This window comes from Takifugu flavidus, chromosome 22, assembly GCF_003711565.1.
Source record: "Takifugu flavidus isolate HTHZ2018 chromosome 22, ASM371156v2, whole genome shotgun sequence".
NCBI classification, from domain to species: Eukaryota; Metazoa; Chordata; class Actinopteri; order Tetraodontiformes; family Tetraodontidae; genus Takifugu; species Takifugu flavidus.
In genome coordinates, this window is record NC_079541.1 from 6258713 (window position 1) to 6275009 (window position 16297).

The 16297-nt window shown below is 46.3% G+C and overlaps 4 protein-coding genes and 1 long non-coding RNA gene across 6 annotated transcripts; 1 reads left to right on the forward strand and 4 right to left on the reverse strand.

Annotated features, from left to right (window-relative positions):
* Positions 1 to 109: 109 nt before the first annotated feature.
* Positions 110 to 1584, reverse strand: rhno1 (RAD9-HUS1-RAD1 interacting nuclear orphan 1). The gene is made up of 3 exons (XM_057022337.1): positions 1431 to 1584; positions 1098 to 1282; positions 110 to 1013 (listed from the first exon to the last, which is right to left on the reverse strand). The coding sequence occupies exons 2-3, from the start codon at positions 1257 to 1259 to the stop codon at positions 354 to 356; spliced, it is 822 nt and encodes a 273-aa protein (XP_056878317.1). The 5' UTR covers positions 1260 to 1282; positions 1431 to 1584; the 3' UTR covers positions 110 to 353.
* Positions 1585 to 1622: 38 nt separating this feature from the next.
* foxm1 (forkhead box M1) lies at positions 1623 to 6029 on the forward strand. The gene is made up of 9 exons (XM_057022275.1): positions 1623 to 1809; positions 2501 to 2968; positions 3042 to 3181; positions 3264 to 3443; positions 3521 to 3649; positions 3782 to 3841; positions 4211 to 4259; positions 4346 to 4512; positions 4657 to 6029. The coding sequence occupies exons 2-9, from the start codon at positions 2545 to 2547 to the stop codon at positions 5437 to 5439; spliced, it is 1932 nt and encodes a 643-aa protein (XP_056878255.1). The 5' UTR covers positions 1623 to 1809; positions 2501 to 2544; the 3' UTR covers positions 5440 to 6029.
* On the reverse strand, positions 4179 to 4800 carry LOC130519190 (uncharacterized). The gene is made up of 2 exons (XR_008948240.1): positions 4606 to 4800; positions 4179 to 4524 (listed from the first exon to the last, which is right to left on the reverse strand). It is a non-coding gene; the product is annotated as an uncharacterized LOC130519190 (long non-coding RNA).
* A 131-nt stretch (positions 6030 to 6160) lies between the features above and the next one.
* Positions 6161 to 8898, reverse strand: si:ch73-352p4.8 (cystine/glutamate transporter). Of its 2 annotated transcripts, XM_057022295.1 has the most exons (12): positions 8491 to 8896; positions 8231 to 8357; positions 8040 to 8155; positions 7819 to 7944; positions 7659 to 7758; positions 7547 to 7591; positions 7349 to 7472; positions 7173 to 7276; positions 7006 to 7102; positions 6750 to 6899; positions 6507 to 6684; positions 6161 to 6385 (listed from the first exon to the last, which is right to left on the reverse strand). In XM_057022295.1, exons 1-12 carry the CDS (start codon positions 8708 to 8710, stop codon positions 6321 to 6323), a joined length of 1452 nt encoding a protein of 483 aa, XP_056878275.1. In that variant the 5' UTR covers positions 8711 to 8896; the 3' UTR covers positions 6161 to 6320. The 2 variants fall into 2 exon arrangements, with proteins under 2 accessions (XP_056878275.1, XP_056878274.1); XM_057022294.1 differs by having other exon boundaries at positions 7659 to 7944; positions 8491 to 8898.
* A 2826-nt stretch (positions 8899 to 11724) lies between these two features.
* Positions 11725 to 15647, reverse strand: LOC130519182 (endoplasmic reticulum-Golgi intermediate compartment protein 2-like). Its single transcript, XM_057022382.1, is given in 14 exon segments — positions 11725 to 12873; positions 12948 to 13021; positions 13094 to 13256; positions 13415 to 13512; positions 13612 to 13710; positions 13792 to 13847; positions 14014 to 14109; positions 14169 to 14270; positions 14381 to 14421; positions 14513 to 14580; positions 14670 to 14716; positions 14794 to 14902; positions 14977 to 15090; positions 15492 to 15647. Coding segments are annotated over 13 exon segments (1137 nt in total). The 5' UTR covers positions 15083 to 15090; positions 15492 to 15647; the 3' UTR covers positions 11725 to 12795.
* Positions 15648 to 16297: the final 650 nt, after the last annotated feature.

Here is a 16297-nt window from a genome sequence, read left to right on the forward strand (position 1 = left end):
TACCAAAATATTAGACTTGATTTTATTACAGTAGTCCCCCATGATTCCGTATATCTCACAAATTACACTGTTTTATCTCTAGGTAGCTCTTTTATAAATAAAAAGACCGTAAAATTGAAGCTGTTTAATCAATTTGTAACCGGTTTTACAGTTTAGGCAGATTATGATTGGATTATTTTTACAACCATAACCGAGTCATTTCATATCCTCTTAAAATGACTGAGTCATACAAAACATAAAAAGGTCACTGAACTGCCATAATTGCCTGTCAGCATCACTTCTGCTTAGTGCTAAATCTATTTAAGAAAAGAGGAGTCTGCTGACAGAAAGGTTTGAATGTCATTGTGGCCTCCTCATGTTGCCAAATGGCTATATGAGCTGTGAATTAGCACGTCTGAGTCAGAGAGATAGCCCCTCGCTTTCATCACTGTCATCAGGTCCTTCCTTCTCCTCCACGTCACCTTCAGCCCATAATCTCTCTCCGGAGTATCAGCTACCAAAACGTCAGGTGGCTGATTGCATGGCGAACACGAGCGATGCAGCAACATGTGTAGAGGGTTGGGGGAGGGACACCTGATCCCTTCTTGCGTTACATCTGGAGTGTCCACATTAGGTGGTGGGCCAAAACTGCTGACCTCAGCAGAGGCTGGGGTTGTTGAAGTGCTGTCCCTTTGTTTGTCTGGAGCGGAAGGGGCCCCGGGTTGGATCAAACACCTGCTGGAGGAGGCAGCACCATCAGAACACCTCCCTGCGTGACCATTTCTGGCCGATGTCACACGTCTCTTTGGTGTGTCCGAGTTCTGTGCAGCAGCTTTCCTCGTCCGTTCACTCGGTTGTCGACGAGGCTGGTCGCCTAACCTCGACTTAAATGTCAACGATGGAAATTTGCACACGCTGTTTCTCCTGTCCAGGTGACTGCGACTGTCCAGAATGTTTGTGGCCGGCTGACATCTTCTCCTCCCTCGTCTCGCTGGAGCAGCCGCAGCAAATGAGGTCTGAAACTGTGGGCTGACCTAAAACATGAAAACAAATATAAAAACACATCATGCAACATATGTAGATAAAATGACAACATTTAGACGGATGAGTAAACCCACCCATGACTTGAGGGCTGTGGTGTCCTGCTCTTGCCTGTCTGTAAAGAAATCTTTGGGATTGATAGCTGCTCTGACTTCAGGAGCATTCTGTACTCTGGCGCCACACAGAGTCCGTTCCAGGAACTGCAGGGGAGGTTTCTCCGTCTTAACTTTTCGGGGCATTAATAGAAATCATTGTCGAGAACCTGTTGGACGGGACAGGACGCTAGATCAACATACATTACACCCAAATACATTTATTATCAAAGTCAAACCGCTTCCCCCTTGCAGTTTATTTGAATCAACAGTGGGCAGTTTACGATAGAACAAAGTTGTTGGTAAATACATACGCACCTTAAAGTACTTCGCGTGAGTCACTTAAAACAATTAAAACAATTAATTCGTAGCTGAATGTGCCCTGATTTTGACACGACACAATCTTTTGGTTGTCGTCTTTCGTCTTTCCATTCTGACCGTCAACCAACGTGACCAGTTCGTCCTGCCGCCATTGGCCAATCCGCGGGTCACGTGACGCGGCGAGGACGGCAGCACGCGCAGCGCCAAAATTCAAAAACGCCTCTGAATCGCCTGGACAGGCTGTAAATAGCATGAAATGGAAGAAAATACGCGCTCTTGCCGTTCGTTAGGCTCAACGTAGATTACAAGATTACCGTTTCGACTAGCGACAGGGGGCGAAAAAAGCGGAACCGGCTGAAACGTTGCAGTTATGAAGGTTTGTCTCCTTTTAGCTTAGGTGCTATGAGAAAACAATGGTTAGCTTACGCTAACTACCAAGTGGAGCTGAGCCAGCATGCTAATTGTGTTAGCGTATGTCCACAGATCTAAGCCTGTTGGCGATCGTTAACGTTTGAACATTTTTGCGGAATGATATCAGTGACGTGCATGCGAAACGGCGTATACATAGCATAAATTAAATGGCATCCGCGGTCACTGAGTGCTGCGACATGATGGAGTGGTTTGTAGCATGTCAACTCTAATATTAGCATACATGTTTCTAAACTGCCACCGCCTCTTGAATGGCGTGTCTTCGTTTCCTCATGCTCACAAACCTGCGATTTCGCTGAGGGTTAATATGGAATAATAATCTAAACGCGAAGCGATGACGCTGGTGAGCGACACGTCATTTGGGATTCCACCACAATGGAAATCCTGTCTAGTTAACCGCGTTTCTGGAAACCACTTTGTTCTTTAAATTCAGTCTTCCTGGCCTTTGGTTGCTTGATTCGGTCACTTGTGGTAACTGTCAGATTCGTGGGGGGGACACCAACGGTTACCGTTACATAAAACTCACGGAGTAAAATTTCACGGAGCTTGGAGTCTTGTGGTAGTCGATGCGAAATAAAGTCTGTATTTTATTTCTGGTTAACTTGATGTTGGTGTCTCGATCTGTCATTACTTTTTAGAAAACCAGCCATCACCAAGGAGCATTTCCAGTGATCTGACAACCATGAGACGGAGCCCAAGAAGACCACTGATCCTGAGACGAAGGAAGTTACCCTTTCAGCAAAATGATCCTCCAGCAGCTGAATCCAAAAGCCAACCTGCTGCAGCCTCCAAACAGCCCTCGGGATCCTCCAACAGCTGGTGCTTCCCTGATGGCATCCGTGTACTGGATCACCCGTTCATGACAGATACAAAGGTGGTCGTCATTCCCAAAACGGCAGACGTTCAGAATGTAATCCAGGTGCTCAGCGCTAAAGGCAAAGAGTCTGGCTCCAAGGGCCCCAGCAAGTTCATCCTACTTAGTGGGAATGGCCATGGCTCTGGACCTCCTGCAGGCGAGAATAGAGGCTCTACGAGGGTTTCAGCTTGTCATTCGATGGAAATGATACACCACGTGTCTAATAAGCCTGTCCCTGCCCTCAAAACACGTAGGTTTTCTTGGTGTTTCAAACGATTCCCTCTCTAGTTACACCACTGACTATTTTCTTTGCGTGTACTTAGTGAACAAGGACCTTGAGTGTCACCCCTTGGAAGACAGCCTCACCGGGCTGCAGTGTCTTCGAGGAAGCAGCACCTGTGCCGCACCAGCAAAACCTGCCAAGCAGACCTCCAACAAGGAAAACGTGGATTTACATTCCCAGGTTGGCTGCAGCTTCTTGTCAATTCGCCAACATTTCTAAACGCTGGTGCCGCTAATCTTTCTAGCTTCCTTTACCCACACAGGCCGAATGTGCAGACGAGGTTAAAGTGCCACCGGCGGAGAGGCCGCCGTACTCCTACATGGCACTGATCCAGTTTGCTATTAACAGCCACGGGAGCAGGAGGATGACGCTCAAGGAGATTTACACGTGGATCGAGGACCGCTTCCCGTACTTTCGACAGGTGGCCAAACCGGGATGGAAGGTACCTCTGAAGGCTCATTCGCGTCCCAGTGAAACAAAACTAGAAACTGACGACGTTGTTCTCATTTATCGTTGCAGAATTCCATTCGTCACAACCTCTCGCTACATGACATGTTTATCCGCGAGACGTCTTTAGACGGCAAAATGTCTTACTGGACTATCCGGCCTGAAGCCAATCGCTGCATCACGTTTGATCAGGTTTGCAGGGTGAGCAACAATTCCCCCTCAGCTCCCTCCGTGTCCTTTCAAGTTTTGTGCATCCGTTGATTGAAAGAGTGTTTTAAAATAGATTTTGAAGCTTTAATGGGCCTCCTCTGTCCTGTTGTGCATTTTTTCCAGAATGAAGCTGACGCAGCCACGGTTCCTGTCCCAGTGCAGATGCTTTTAATGTCCCAGCAGGTGAGATGTGTCTTCTTTGGACGAGGCTCGGTCCTCACCTGTGCGCTCAGGCAGAATAAAATAGGATCTCGGGGGGGGGTTTGTCATTAAGCTCATTGAACCAATTAGCTCAGCTGTAGCTGGAGAAAATATTTCTCTGACAGGAGGACGTGACATGAGCAGCAGGGACACCGAAGACAAATAGTTAGTAGCTTGCTTTGGGACCTTTTTACTTCTTGCAGGCATTCTCGTGTGTGATGTGTAGGATGGAGCACAAAGGACTTCCTCGACATTCAAATACTAAATGGGCACTTTGGCATTTAGTCATCGTGACGGGACACAATAACAACAGTCAGACTTTGTAAAGTGATGTCCTTTTTATTTTCGCAGCAACAAAAGAAGGTGAATCATGACCAGAGAAAAACACCGAGTGGCTCTGGTGAGTGACCTGCCGTGTGGAGTCGATAGAAGTTCACAGCAGCTTCAGCTATTGTGCTCCTCTAAACCGCGCTTTCCTCCAATCAGAGAAAAGGATGAAGCCCCTTCTGCCCCGAGCTGACTGCTACTTGGTTCCCGTCCAGCTCCCAGTTGCCCCCCCTGTATTCCTCCCAGCCGCTGGAGTCCAGTTTACCCCCTCTTCATCACAGCACAAAACGTCACGGGGAGCTAAGAGGGTGCGAATAGCTCCAAAGGTGAAGGTTACACTGAACAGAGTTAAAAAGACATTTTAACCATATGTTGCAGATTCAAGCTTCTATGTTTAACTGAGAAAATAATTTGTTTACCTAAACGAACTGCAGATGAGATCTAAAGCGTTGGTTAAATGTCTTTGACAGGTGGCACAAGGTGACACCTCTGTTTTGCTGATGGATCCTCAGGAGAGCAAAGCCATCAAAGCGGAGGTCAAGGAAGAGCCACTGCGCAGTCCAGTTCAATCCCAGACTCCCAAAACCCTTCTGAAGGGACAAGGCAGGAGCTCGCGTCGTAAACAGCATCTGGTTCACTCCAGACAAGAGGAGCCCGTCCTCCTCTGTCCTGAGAGCACGCTCTTCGACTCTGGTGTAGTCTTGGATGCCTCCACCTTCCAGGACCTGCGGGATACAGAGCTGCATGAGAACCACAGTCCGGACAAGGAGTTCTCCTTCAAGACGCCCATTAAAAACAGCAGCAGCCACCTGATCTCGTCCACGCCCAGCAGGCCCCCGTCTAACGACTCAGCCGAACCCTGGAAAGTGACCCCTGTGGGGAAAGGGAGCCAAAACATCCTGGACTTTAGCCCCATCCGCACACCCGGTGGACCAGCCGTTACGCCTCAGCACGACTACACTACCTTTAGCTTTAACAGCACCCCCTTCAAAGAGTTGCCACTGTTCAACTCCCCCAGAGAGCTGCTCACACTGGCGCCCACAAAGGCAAATGGCGCGGTCGACTATAAAGAGCCGCTCCAGACGGGGATGACGCCACCGCCCAACCAGTCTCTGACAGAAGGCCTCATGTTGGATTTAATGAACGACAGCTTGAGCAAGATACTGGTGGACATCAGCTTCTCTGGTCTGGAGGACGAGGACATGGGCATGGCCAACATCAGCTGGTCGGAGCTCATCCCCCAGTTCAAGTAGCCTGAGATGCCAGTACGCATTTCAAAGAGTTTGAAGGAACGCGGGGAGAGTTTTTAGAACACTACCGCCGCAGCTCAACGCTCACAGGAGCTCTGTTAACGCCAACTGGACGGTTTCCTCCAGCTGACGTGCGTTTGCTCATCACCTCCCCCTTCAAACGTGTGGGACCTTCACGCGGCGTTGCTTCAGCCACATGTGCCACCTTTTGTGTTATTCGTGTCGATTTGCACATCTTAATATATAACTTGGCTTTTGAAAATGTAAATTGGAAGATTTTATATCGCCTCTTCGAGCCAGCGGGGTTTGTTTCGACTGGAACCGACTTAGATTTTAGCTAGAGATCCTGTGTTGTTAAATGTCTGATAGCACTAACAGTGATAGATCTTTGTACAGTAGATGCTGACAACTTCTGCACCATATTTTTAGCACATCCTCAGCCTGTCAGCCATATTTGTTTTCTGTGCGCCACAAGGGTAGCATTTCTGATACTGTTACCGTGTGTGTTTGCAGATTTCTAGCGGCCAGATTTGAAACGTGCGTGCCTTTTCCTGTTTCTGTGACTGTACAATAAACCCTGGTGTCGCTCCTGATGCAGTATGAAGGACTTTAATACAGCCATGTTAACGAGTTGAGCCGCACTTTCTAAAGCCCTGATTGGTTAATTATCAAGAACCAGGGTGCTCTATTTTATTTATGTTTGAATAAAAGACACATTTATAGATTATTTCTGTGTTCAACAACTTTATTGCTTCCCTTTTGACCCCAGAGAGAACAGAGGAAGCCATGGCAACAACGGTAAACCATTAATAGGTACGTTTAAAAAAGATGTACACTAGCATCTTTGTGGATTTGAAGGGAGAGGAGAAAACGGTCTGGATTCTTCAGAATGTCTGGATTTCCTGCTGAGCCACTTCCAAGAGGATCTGCAGCTGCTTGCTGCAGGAGTCTGGGAATAATGAAGAGTCACAATGATCACGGGTGACAAAGCTTAACCCCAGATCAGACATTCGGAGTGAGGTTTTAATCGGATGGAAAGCTGCTCTAGTTTAATTTCGATTGTGACTTACTGAAGACGCGTCTCCACTTGTGAGGCAAGCGGAACCGATGGACGGTGGCATAGTAGACGGGGACCCCGGTCAGCGTGAGGATGCAGCTCTGGCCCGTGTTCCAGGGGTCCGAGTACAAGGACAGACACACGATGAAGAAGCAAACCACGGTGAAGGTGACGGCGATGACCAGCGGCACCTTCGGATTAATCACAGGTGAATTTAGAATCTAGGTTACGGTGAGGGAACGAAGGCGCTTCCAACCTTGAAAGGTCGTGGGTGGAGGGGGAAGCGATACCGGTGGATAAGCATCCCCAAGGTTGCCAAGGCGATGAAGAACCAGCGAGCGAAGGAGACGAAGTTGATGAGCTCGTAGATCTCCCCTGTGAGTATCATGAACATCACCGAAGGATACTGGGGGAATAAACGAAGCTGTGGTCACACTGCAGTAGTTTACATTCAGATTTGGGTTTACTGGTTTAGTAGTGGTTTGACTGGTGGGTTAGTGCTTCCATTTTACCAGCAGCAGCACTGCAGGCAAAGGCGTCTGTCTGCGGATGTGAATCATGGAAAAGATTATGGGCCAGTGGCCCTCTCTGGCCCCCACAAACAGCATCCTAAAGCACAAACACCCAAATTACCCTCAATAAATCAGTGGGAAGCTCCGTCACCGGAGAGCTCCCGTACCTGGGTGACACGAAGAAGCCCCCGTTGAGCGCTCCAAGGCAGGACAGGGCCACCAGGAAGGGAACCAGGGACGCCAAGCCCTGCAGGGCGCGGTTGGCAAACGTCTGCAGGTGAAACGAATAAATGAAATCTGAAGCTGCAGCCAGGGTTCAGGTCCGGCGTGGCGCGCCACTGACCACGGCCACGGCCTCGGACTGCAGCAGCTCAGCAGGGCTCATCATGGTGTAGTAGGCCACGTTGACCAGGACGTAAAACACCGTCACCGTCACCATGGAGAAGATTATTGCCGCTGGTATTGTTCTGTAATGGGGAAATATCACAAAGGGATGTAAAGCAATTAAATAAAATAAAAATCAGAACCGAAGTTCAGATACCTCTGTGGCTTTATGATCTCTTCAGTGACGAAGTTCAGGTAAAACCTAAAGACGGAAAGGAGCTCAGGGGACAACAGTGGAAAGGTTCTTCATGCAGTAAACACTTCCTTACCAGCCGCCATAGGCATATAACCCATTATAGAAGGCCAGTGGCAACCGGTCCAGGGTCAGCAAGTCCATTTCAAAACCATTGTGGAAATTTTCAGTTTTCCCTAAACACAAGCGACAGTTTAACAAATGGATGAGGAGGAGCTGGAATCTGAGGGACCTACCTTTGGCCAGGGCAATGACACCAGGGATGATGATGAGGACCAGAGCGAACATCTTAATAAAGGTCAACGTCACCTGAGTGCGCGACGCCAGGGTCACGCTCCAGCAGTTGATGGCCACCACAAACGCTGCCAACAGCCAGAGGCAAAGAGTCAAACAGGCGCTCGTGGGCGGCGTGCAGGGACCGCTGTTGTACAGGGGGGACGGTTCAAAAGCCACTCACTCACTCCGAGGATGCTCACGAGTTTGATGAGTGCCACGGGCGCAAGGCACGGGGCAAAGAAAGGCTCCACCACGTAGCGACCGAAAGCCAAGGACACGTAGGACACCACGGCCGGCCTGGAAATCCCACACTTTTGCTCGTGACTTCAACTTGGAGTCGGAATAAAGAACAAAGAGTGACGCCTGACCAACCTGATGAATAGGAACTCAACCCAGAGGCGTAGAAAGGCAGGCAGGGGTCCCAGCGTCTCCATCAGGTACGTGTAGTGGCCCCCCGATTTTGAGAAAGTAGTACCCAATTCGGCATAGCACAGGGCCCCTTAAAAACCAGAGTCCTGAAGATCTCACTCATTTTAATGTCAATGTAAACATCCAACTTTCTTGTTTACTAAAGAATTTTGGTTAAACCTTTGTCATATTGTCAGATATGGGGATATTTTACGTCATCTTACCAAACAAGGAGAGGATCCCGCAAAGTGCCCATACTAGCAAAGAGAGCCCCACGCTGCCGCTGTTCATCAGGACCCCCTTGGGTGCGATGAAGATTCCACTGCCCACCACCGTCCCGATGATGAAGGACACCGCGGGCAGCAGCCCGATCTCCCTCCGAAGGTGCACTCTCTCCCCATCTTTTTCCTCATTCTTGCCATTGTTGTCGTTCTTTGTGTCCATTTTGTCCTCTTTTACAGACCTCGAGCCCCCACCCTGTCTCTTACACCAGTTTGTGAGCTTGTTTAGGTTGTTGACGCAACTCTCTAGTGGTTTTTAGCAACTCCTTTTTTCTCCCTTTCGAAACATACTAGTGGTCCGTTAGCAAACAACTTCTGGAACAGTGTTGGAACATATCTAACCCCCCCAGCCCCCCCCACTCACACACACACACACACACACACTTCTACTGCCTGCATGTTTTTCCCGCTCTCATTGGCTCAAACCCCAGGCACCTTCCCCCCAGTTTACTCAAGGCACAAAGCCCGCACTCTTCCAGGCCCCAGCAACGCTAATTGTTGCAGTTTGATGCAGATCATGTGCTCTTGTGTATTTACAGCTTGGCTGGGGCTGTCCTCCGGTTCTGGGGGAGAAGGGGTCAGTATGTTGTTGAGGCAGCTGCACAAAAATCAGGGGGGCAACTTAAGAAAGATGGGCTCATTGCATGTTTTTCAACTGAGAGTAAACTGGAATTTAAAAAAAAAAAACACACATTTTCCCACGGTCATTAAGTCACAACCCACTCTTGGCTTTCTGTCGCTTTTTACACTCAATGAACAAAAATTCACAATTTATTTTGTCATCTTACCTCCAAGCAATAAAAACAAAGCGAGCATCAATCAAATAGCAGTTACCATGGCTAGCACCTAGACTAGCACGTGTCTGATGTGTGCCTTTTAAAATAAATGTCCATTATTATGTTTTTTACCAGCTGTCCGTGACCCACACCGAATGGGTCCACGACCCACTTTTGGGTCCATGACCCACCAGTTGAAAACCACTGATGTAGATTATTTATTCAGTGACATAGTCATAGAGATATGCCCACTGGATACCCATCATTTACATCCTCCCATCTTTATCATCTCTTTACTATGTTGTTGTAACATCTGACTGCTGTTATATAAACTACATAGACAACTTTTATTACAGTCAGAGTGTAAAAGAAAAACACAAAAATGTAGATGATGGGGTTAAAATTCAGGAAAATCCAAAGATTGAAGGTGATGAAGAAATCAAAGCTAGAGGGGATAAATGTCTTGGCAAGATCACCTTCAACTGAAGATAAAATGACTCTGGTCAGAGTCTTGCACAATCTTTGTTTTGTTAATCGTTGCCAAAAGAATCAATGAAACTGTCGTGCTTCCACGATGAAAAATCCTCGTCTCTCTTGAAGGGAATATTTTTGATTGGGGGCAGCGGTGAAATGCTGGTTACGATCACTGTTTCTGTTTTGGGCGTTCCTGCTGATGCATTTGCTCCTGTGAGTTTGGGAATGGTGCTGTATTGGAAAAGAGGCTTTCTCTCCAAAGGGGGACATTTGAGAGTCCTGGTCTTTGCTGTGGCTTGAGGTTGGACAGGTTTCTTCAGGGACATCCCCCGTAAGGCCTGAACGGCATTCGTGACCGTTGTCCTACATCTGTTGGGAATAACTCGTCCAGGCAGCACATTTTCCTTCGCACAGGGTTTGTGAAAAGGCATGGTCTTGTCTTTGTTCACTATTGGAGGTAATTTGGGTTCTTTCTTCTCTAAACGTAATGGAACCTTTACTGGTTTTGTATCTTTGAGGTTGGGGCCCAAATCAACTCGAGGCTTCCTGTTGTCGGGCGTTGTTTTCTTTTCATTTGTCAGCTTGTCGCTCCGAACTTTTAACAACGCGGGGTTTCTAGGTTTGCGTACACTGTTGTCCTCGGAAACCTGTTTGGCTTTGGCGCTCGTCCTGCTGCAGGCCGCCACCTTGTCATTGCAGTTCTTATTTCTGTTTCCCAGTTTAGGAGGCTCCTGTGCAGTGGCTGAACACGCCTTCTTCTCTGACTTGTTCTCAGGCGCATCATGGGGTTTTGCCATCATCTTGCGCTGCTTCTCTTTTTCTGCTTCAGTCACATTTTCTTTCCCTGCTTTTGAGGAGCTGACGAGCTTCTTCTGGCCATTGCGCGGCTTTGAGGTGTCCTCCTTTTTGTCCAACAAAGCATCCTGGCACTTCTTGCCCTCTGACCTGTCAAACCTCTGCTGGAGAGCCGGTTTTAAAGATTTCTGCTCCTTCGGCTCTTCCGTTGTCTTTGGGATTGGAGGACAGGGCTTCCCATCTTCTCTCCTGACATCCTTCTCCTTGACATCCTCCGAGTCCAGTAAGTCATCTTTCGTGTTCTTCTTGGCCTCTAAGCTCTCCAACCTCTGCTGAAGATCCAGCATAAGAGATCTCTGCTCCTTCATGTCTTGCTTTATACTTTTGTTGGATTGGCAGAGCTCCTCATGTTTTCCCTCCAGTCTTTTGCACTTCATATAAATCCGCTTATTCACTTCAGTAATCAAAAGGTTCTTTTTGTGGAGGTCCATAAGCTTCTTGTTTATATCTATATATTTCTGCTCAAGTTGTGATGTTTTGTTGATCTCCTGTTGGTCGATCAACTCACTCAGGTTCTTGACAATGGTCTTTTGCTCCAGGAGCTCTTGAGTTAGGGCACAGACTGGATCCAGAGCTTGTTCCCCACTCTCTAATTGCTTGGTACCCATGTGAAGCATCAGATGAAGCAGGGAAACAATCTTGTGGGCGTTCTCATCGTCCCTGATTTTGTTAAACAGATCAATCAATGTTTGAGATGGCATTGTTGCAGTTATTAGTACCCAGCAAACATTTGGACAAAAACTAGATAATTTTCATTTCAACAGTGCCATTATGGGCTTTTATTTATTTTATCATGTCCTTTTATCTCTTGCTTTATAAGAGATGAAAAGCTTTTAACCCCATGATGAGCTGCCTTTGTCAGGATCAGGCTGCTTCCTCAACTGTTGCCTTTCGGACTCTGGAACCCAGGATCCTTTCATCTGGCACCAGGGGGTGCTGCGCCATTTCAAACGAGAACTTTTTTAGTCCATCTGGATGAATTCTACCCATTCTACCCAGATACTGTTTCACTTCTCTCTAGCTTATCGTGCTGTAAAACTGAAATGAAAAATTAAAAATGAATACAATGACATAAGATGTGATGGAAATTTATTTGTTCATGTTATTTGTTCATGTACATGCTGCCTCTGGGGGCCTTTTTAGAAAACATGGAGTCTGTATTCACTCCTTGGCAGATTTTTCTGATCTTCCTTCAAATTTTTGGATAATAGGTTTTAATATCCCAATATATTTATTTCCACAAGTGTAACAGATGATGCAACAAATGCATATCACGTTGCCTGATGTGTATTTACATACAATATTCACTCAGGTTTATAACTACAAAACAAAGCTCCGACCTCCACCCTCAGTATAGTATATATATGGTATATAGGCCGTAGCCTACAAGGTCACATAACGTAGAAGGTTGCTTTGTAATCAAAGCAACTTGCTTTGATTTTGGCCCATGATCTTTGGAAGGCCAAAGGTTAAAGTGCCTCAAGAATCCAGAACATCAGCAAAATTTAATAATCTGCCAGTTCCTGAAAGTTTCGTTTAAATATGTTCATGACATTTTGAATTTTTTTACACTGACAAATGCGGTGTGTTTCGTAACCTCCTTAGCAGAGGTAACAATAAATAACAAATAACTAACCTATATTTGGATAAACAATTGCTTTCCCACGGTGATCTCTGTGTGTCCCTTCCACTCATGCTGGAAAGTTCCTTCACAATGTTGGACGAACGAACTCTGAAATTCTATCTTGTTAAACAGAAAAGCACAATCAACTTTTTTTGGATGGCCTCCCCTTTTACAATTATTTTTCAATAAATTAATAACACACAACTTGAGCAGAATTTGCCCAGGAACCATAAAGGTCAACAGTCCAAATTACACATAAAATCTGGAAGGAAATGTGAATTTTGAACAGTAAAGTGCTCAAAACAGGCAGAACCCACGGAACAAACTGATGCTTTGGTAAGGCTGTACGCATAACAACTGGAATGAATGTGAAGGTTAAAGGTCAACAAACAGAGCTCTTGGAGTAAATAATAAACACCGGCGACAGGTACTCCAGATGAGCTTGATTTCAATGTTTCACAGGTAATATTGACATGAAACCACACAGTGAGCAGCAGCAGAGATGGAGGCAGGACGGCACTACTCCTGAGGGCCGGGGTCAGCCCCCGGGGGCCCGTGGTGATTGGTGGCATTCATCGGACCGCGTACCTGCATGTCCTACAACAGGTTCAACACGGTTTTAAAAGAAGTTTCCAATAGACTAGAATATTTAAGAAAAACAGTTATCTCGCCTCTCTGGGCTGACGGGGTCGAAAGCGACAGCGGATCACATCACACCAGAAGCCGACCAGCCCGTGGAGCATTCCTTTATTAAAAAAATAAATAAATAAACAGTTTTTCCTGTTTCCATTTTCCCTTTTCTTTTCCCCAGACCCACCTGTCGTGGAGAATATTCCCCCGACTATTCCGCACAGTCGCACCAGGAACTGCCACAGCGGCATGTGCTGTTCGGTGACCGTCACCGTCAGAGAGCTGGTGTCATACTTCACAAAGATGCCCGAAACACCGTGGCTGCCCGCGGCGTGGTTTATCACCCGCTCCTGGAAGACACGCGTCGTCAAGAGGAAGAAACCTTGAGCGGAACCCAGCATAAATCGCATATGTGCAGCAGAAAGGCACTGCTGGATCAATACAGAGTGATGACCGAGGCTCAATAGATGGATCCGAGGGGAATAAAGGGTTTTCTGGATTCACTCACCCGTTCGGTCACGGAAAACTGGTGCGTGTCAGCAGATACCTTGTGCGTGACTAATCTGGTCGGAACCACGGTGATGAAGTACTGGTACATCTGGGTATCTGCAGGAAAACGTGTTAGCTACAGACGGAGATTCAGACAATTCCAAGAAAACCAACATCACCTCTTTTTTACTTTACTTTTAAAGTCAGTAAACTCACGTTTGGAAGTAATTTTCTCTGTACCGTCGAGAGGATTAATGATGCCTGTTATCTCCTCCCCGAACGACAAGTGGTCTATCCGATGAGAAAAGTTGTATGCTGCAACAGGACCGGCAAAGGGTCAATTTGATTGGAAAACAATCAGGCTGGCGCTGATAAGACCTGCTCAGGTTTACGTACTCTCGTGGCTCACAAAAGCCGCTATGTGGGCGTGACCCTGAGGATGGTGAATTGGCCTGAAAAAGAAGAGGAAATGAGGATTAGAGTCTCCTGATTGAGCAGACTGACCGCTGGAGGCGTCTGTTAGTGCCCTATCTTCCCTGAAACCGAATATTTATGCTAGCACTTGCTGTTTCAAGAGTGTGGTGATCAGTTAGCTGCCCTGGTCGGTCTGTTTCTTACTTTCCCACAGTAATGTGAAGGTTTCCCGCCACCTTGTTGACGTAAATGTGCCCATATATCCTGCAAGCATTATGTGGCTCCATCGCAGCATCCTTTCTACACACACACACACACACACACACACACACACACACACACATGCATATATTTAATGCCACAACGGCAGAGCCGTGGGACCTCCTTTGAGGAGGGTTTTGTAAAGGACCTCCTGGAGAGCATGTTCTTCTTTTATTCTGCTCTGTACAAGAAGGAGCGACCTGAAAAACGCACACATGCCAGAAATACTCCAGTTTGGGTTTCAAGAGCCTACATTTTAACCTTCAGTAAATAATAAAAGAAAATGAAGAAGAGGAACACCCGAGCTCACCTTTGCCACAGTCTCTGCTGTGGAGTCAGGTCAAAGATGGTCTGGAACAAAAGCATTTTTTTGAGGGGGGGGGCAGGAAAATTACAGAAGGGAAACAAAGACAGACGGTGTGTTTATGATGGCTTCACTCACAGGCTCGTACTGGAGGCCATTGGAAGTGATCATGGTCTCAGCCAAGTCCAGAATATCAGCTCCTACATCTGCAAATGGGGAAAACGAACACGTCATTTTCCTGTTGGAGTCGGATGTGGCGGTTCTTTTTGTTGTGGAATAGTTTCTGAACACTCACGTTGGCATTTCATGGCGACCGTAATATCAATGTTTATTCTCATTTTACTGTCAACGACACGACAGAATATCAGGACTGGTTTGTGTAATAACTATGTGATGCTTCTGGACACCGCGAAACCCACCTAGAAAAATCCTTATCGACTTTATACTCATACTTCATCCAAGTGTCCCGATAAACAAAGAACTCTAAAACAGCCAGAAGTGCCATGGAGCTGAAGGCTATCAGGGACACTGTGGAGAGGAAGGAGAGGGCGATGACTGTTCTGGTTCTGTTACCGAACAGGTTGACAACAGTGGAAACAGACCTGTTCCTCCCGTGGCTGAGGTCTCCACATAACTCTCTGACACTTTAGGGAAGGCGTCCAGCTCCTTCAGCGAGCTCAGGCCTCTCCTGCGCATCTGCCGCCTCATCTGTAGGTCTGTGAGAGTCCAGCAGCTTTAGGTATACCAATTTATTTTTCATGTAATGGGTTTAAACTAGAACCAACCAGGAAGAATGATTAAACCAGGAAAATGTAGATGTTATTTACAAAAATCATTAAGGTACTGACGCGTGATGCATTCAAAACCAGTTTCCAAATGCTGTTTCTGCTGCATTATATAAAGATTAATATTTTCTAAAATAACTTTGGCAAAAATTATTAATGTTAGTGGCTCAGTCATCATAAATTAGATAACTAAATTAAAATAAACCCACACTAAATATTAGTCCTCGAATTACTATATATTTTATGCAATTAATTTTGTAAAAACGACATTAAAGATAATTAAATGGTTTCTACAGGTTTTAAAAATTAAAGAATATTTTCATGAATCTTACCATTTATTTAAATTCCAGCCATTGTGGTGATAACATATTTTTGAAAGTCATGATTTTGAAATCATGACATTAATTTATGTCCCTTTTTCTTGAAAATTCCGACGTTCCCATGAAGCTAACGCTCAGCGCTCCGGGATTTGGGTTGCGCTACTTCCGCGTTCACGTCACGTCGTGACGGCGGCGTGTACGCAACCCGCGTGCCCGGACGAGTGCCGATGCCGTAATTAGACCAGCAGGTGGCGCTTCAATACTAAATAACTCAGTACCTATTAGATAAAGTTAACTTTTAATCATGAATCTGATTGTTTTTATTCTTTAATCAGTAATAGAGCTTAAGTAACGTTGTTCCTGTTATTGCAACACTCTTTAGATATCAGAGTAATATAATAATAAACACCTTCGGGACCGAATATATGCGGAGGTCCGCGCCATTATATCATGATAGTTTTGAATTAATGGTCCTTTACGAAACACAACGTGTATTTTCTGTTGTATTGCTGGATTTCAGGTGACCTAAAATGGCTGCACAGTTTCTTCAGTTATTTAAGTTGTTAAGGTTATAAATCAACTGCGGACCACTGACCTCAACTTCAACAGGGTAATTAACCTCCGGGAGGCATGTGCTGGTCCTGCAGACCAGACATGAAGTTGGCCTGCTCAGACTAGAAAAACAAACGCAAGGCCATGATAATCACAGCCCAGTGATGCAGACAACTATCATCCTGAGGACATTGATGAGGTATGCATCTCGCAGGCGAAAAGATGCACCCGGGGAGAGACTCAGATATGCACACACGCACTGGATG

Coding starts and splice junctions, on each gene's coding strand:
- rhno1 (XM_057022337.1), bottom strand. CDS start 1,259: ATGCCCCGAAAAGTTAAGACGGAGAAACCTCCCCTGCAGTTCCTGGAA. Junction 1,014..1,097: donor CCACAGCCCTCAAGTCATGG/GTGGGTTTACTC, acceptor TTCATGTTTTAG/GTCAGCCCACAGTTTCAGAC.
- foxm1 (XM_057022275.1), top strand. CDS start 2,545: ATGAGACGGAGCCCAAGAAGACCACTGATCCTGAGACGAAGGAAGTTA. Junction 2,969..3,041: donor TGTCCCTGCCCTCAAAACAC/GTAGGTTTTCTT, acceptor GCGTGTACTTAG/TGAACAAGGACCTTGAGTGT. Junction 3,444..3,520: donor TGGCCAAACCGGGATGGAAG/GTACCTCTGAAG, acceptor TTATCGTTGCAG/AATTCCATTCGTCACAACCT.
- si:ch73-352p4.8 (XM_057022294.1), bottom strand. CDS start 8,710: ATGGACACAAAGAACGACAACAATGGCAAGAATGAGGAAAAAGATGGG. Junction 7,473..7,546: donor GAGATCATAAAGCCACAGAG/GTATCTGAACTT, acceptor TCCCCATTACAG/AACAATACCAGCGGCAATAA. Junction 6,386..6,506: donor CAAGTGGAGACGCGTCTTCA/GTAAGTCACAAT, acceptor CATTATTCCCAG/ACTCCTGCAGCAAGCAGCTG.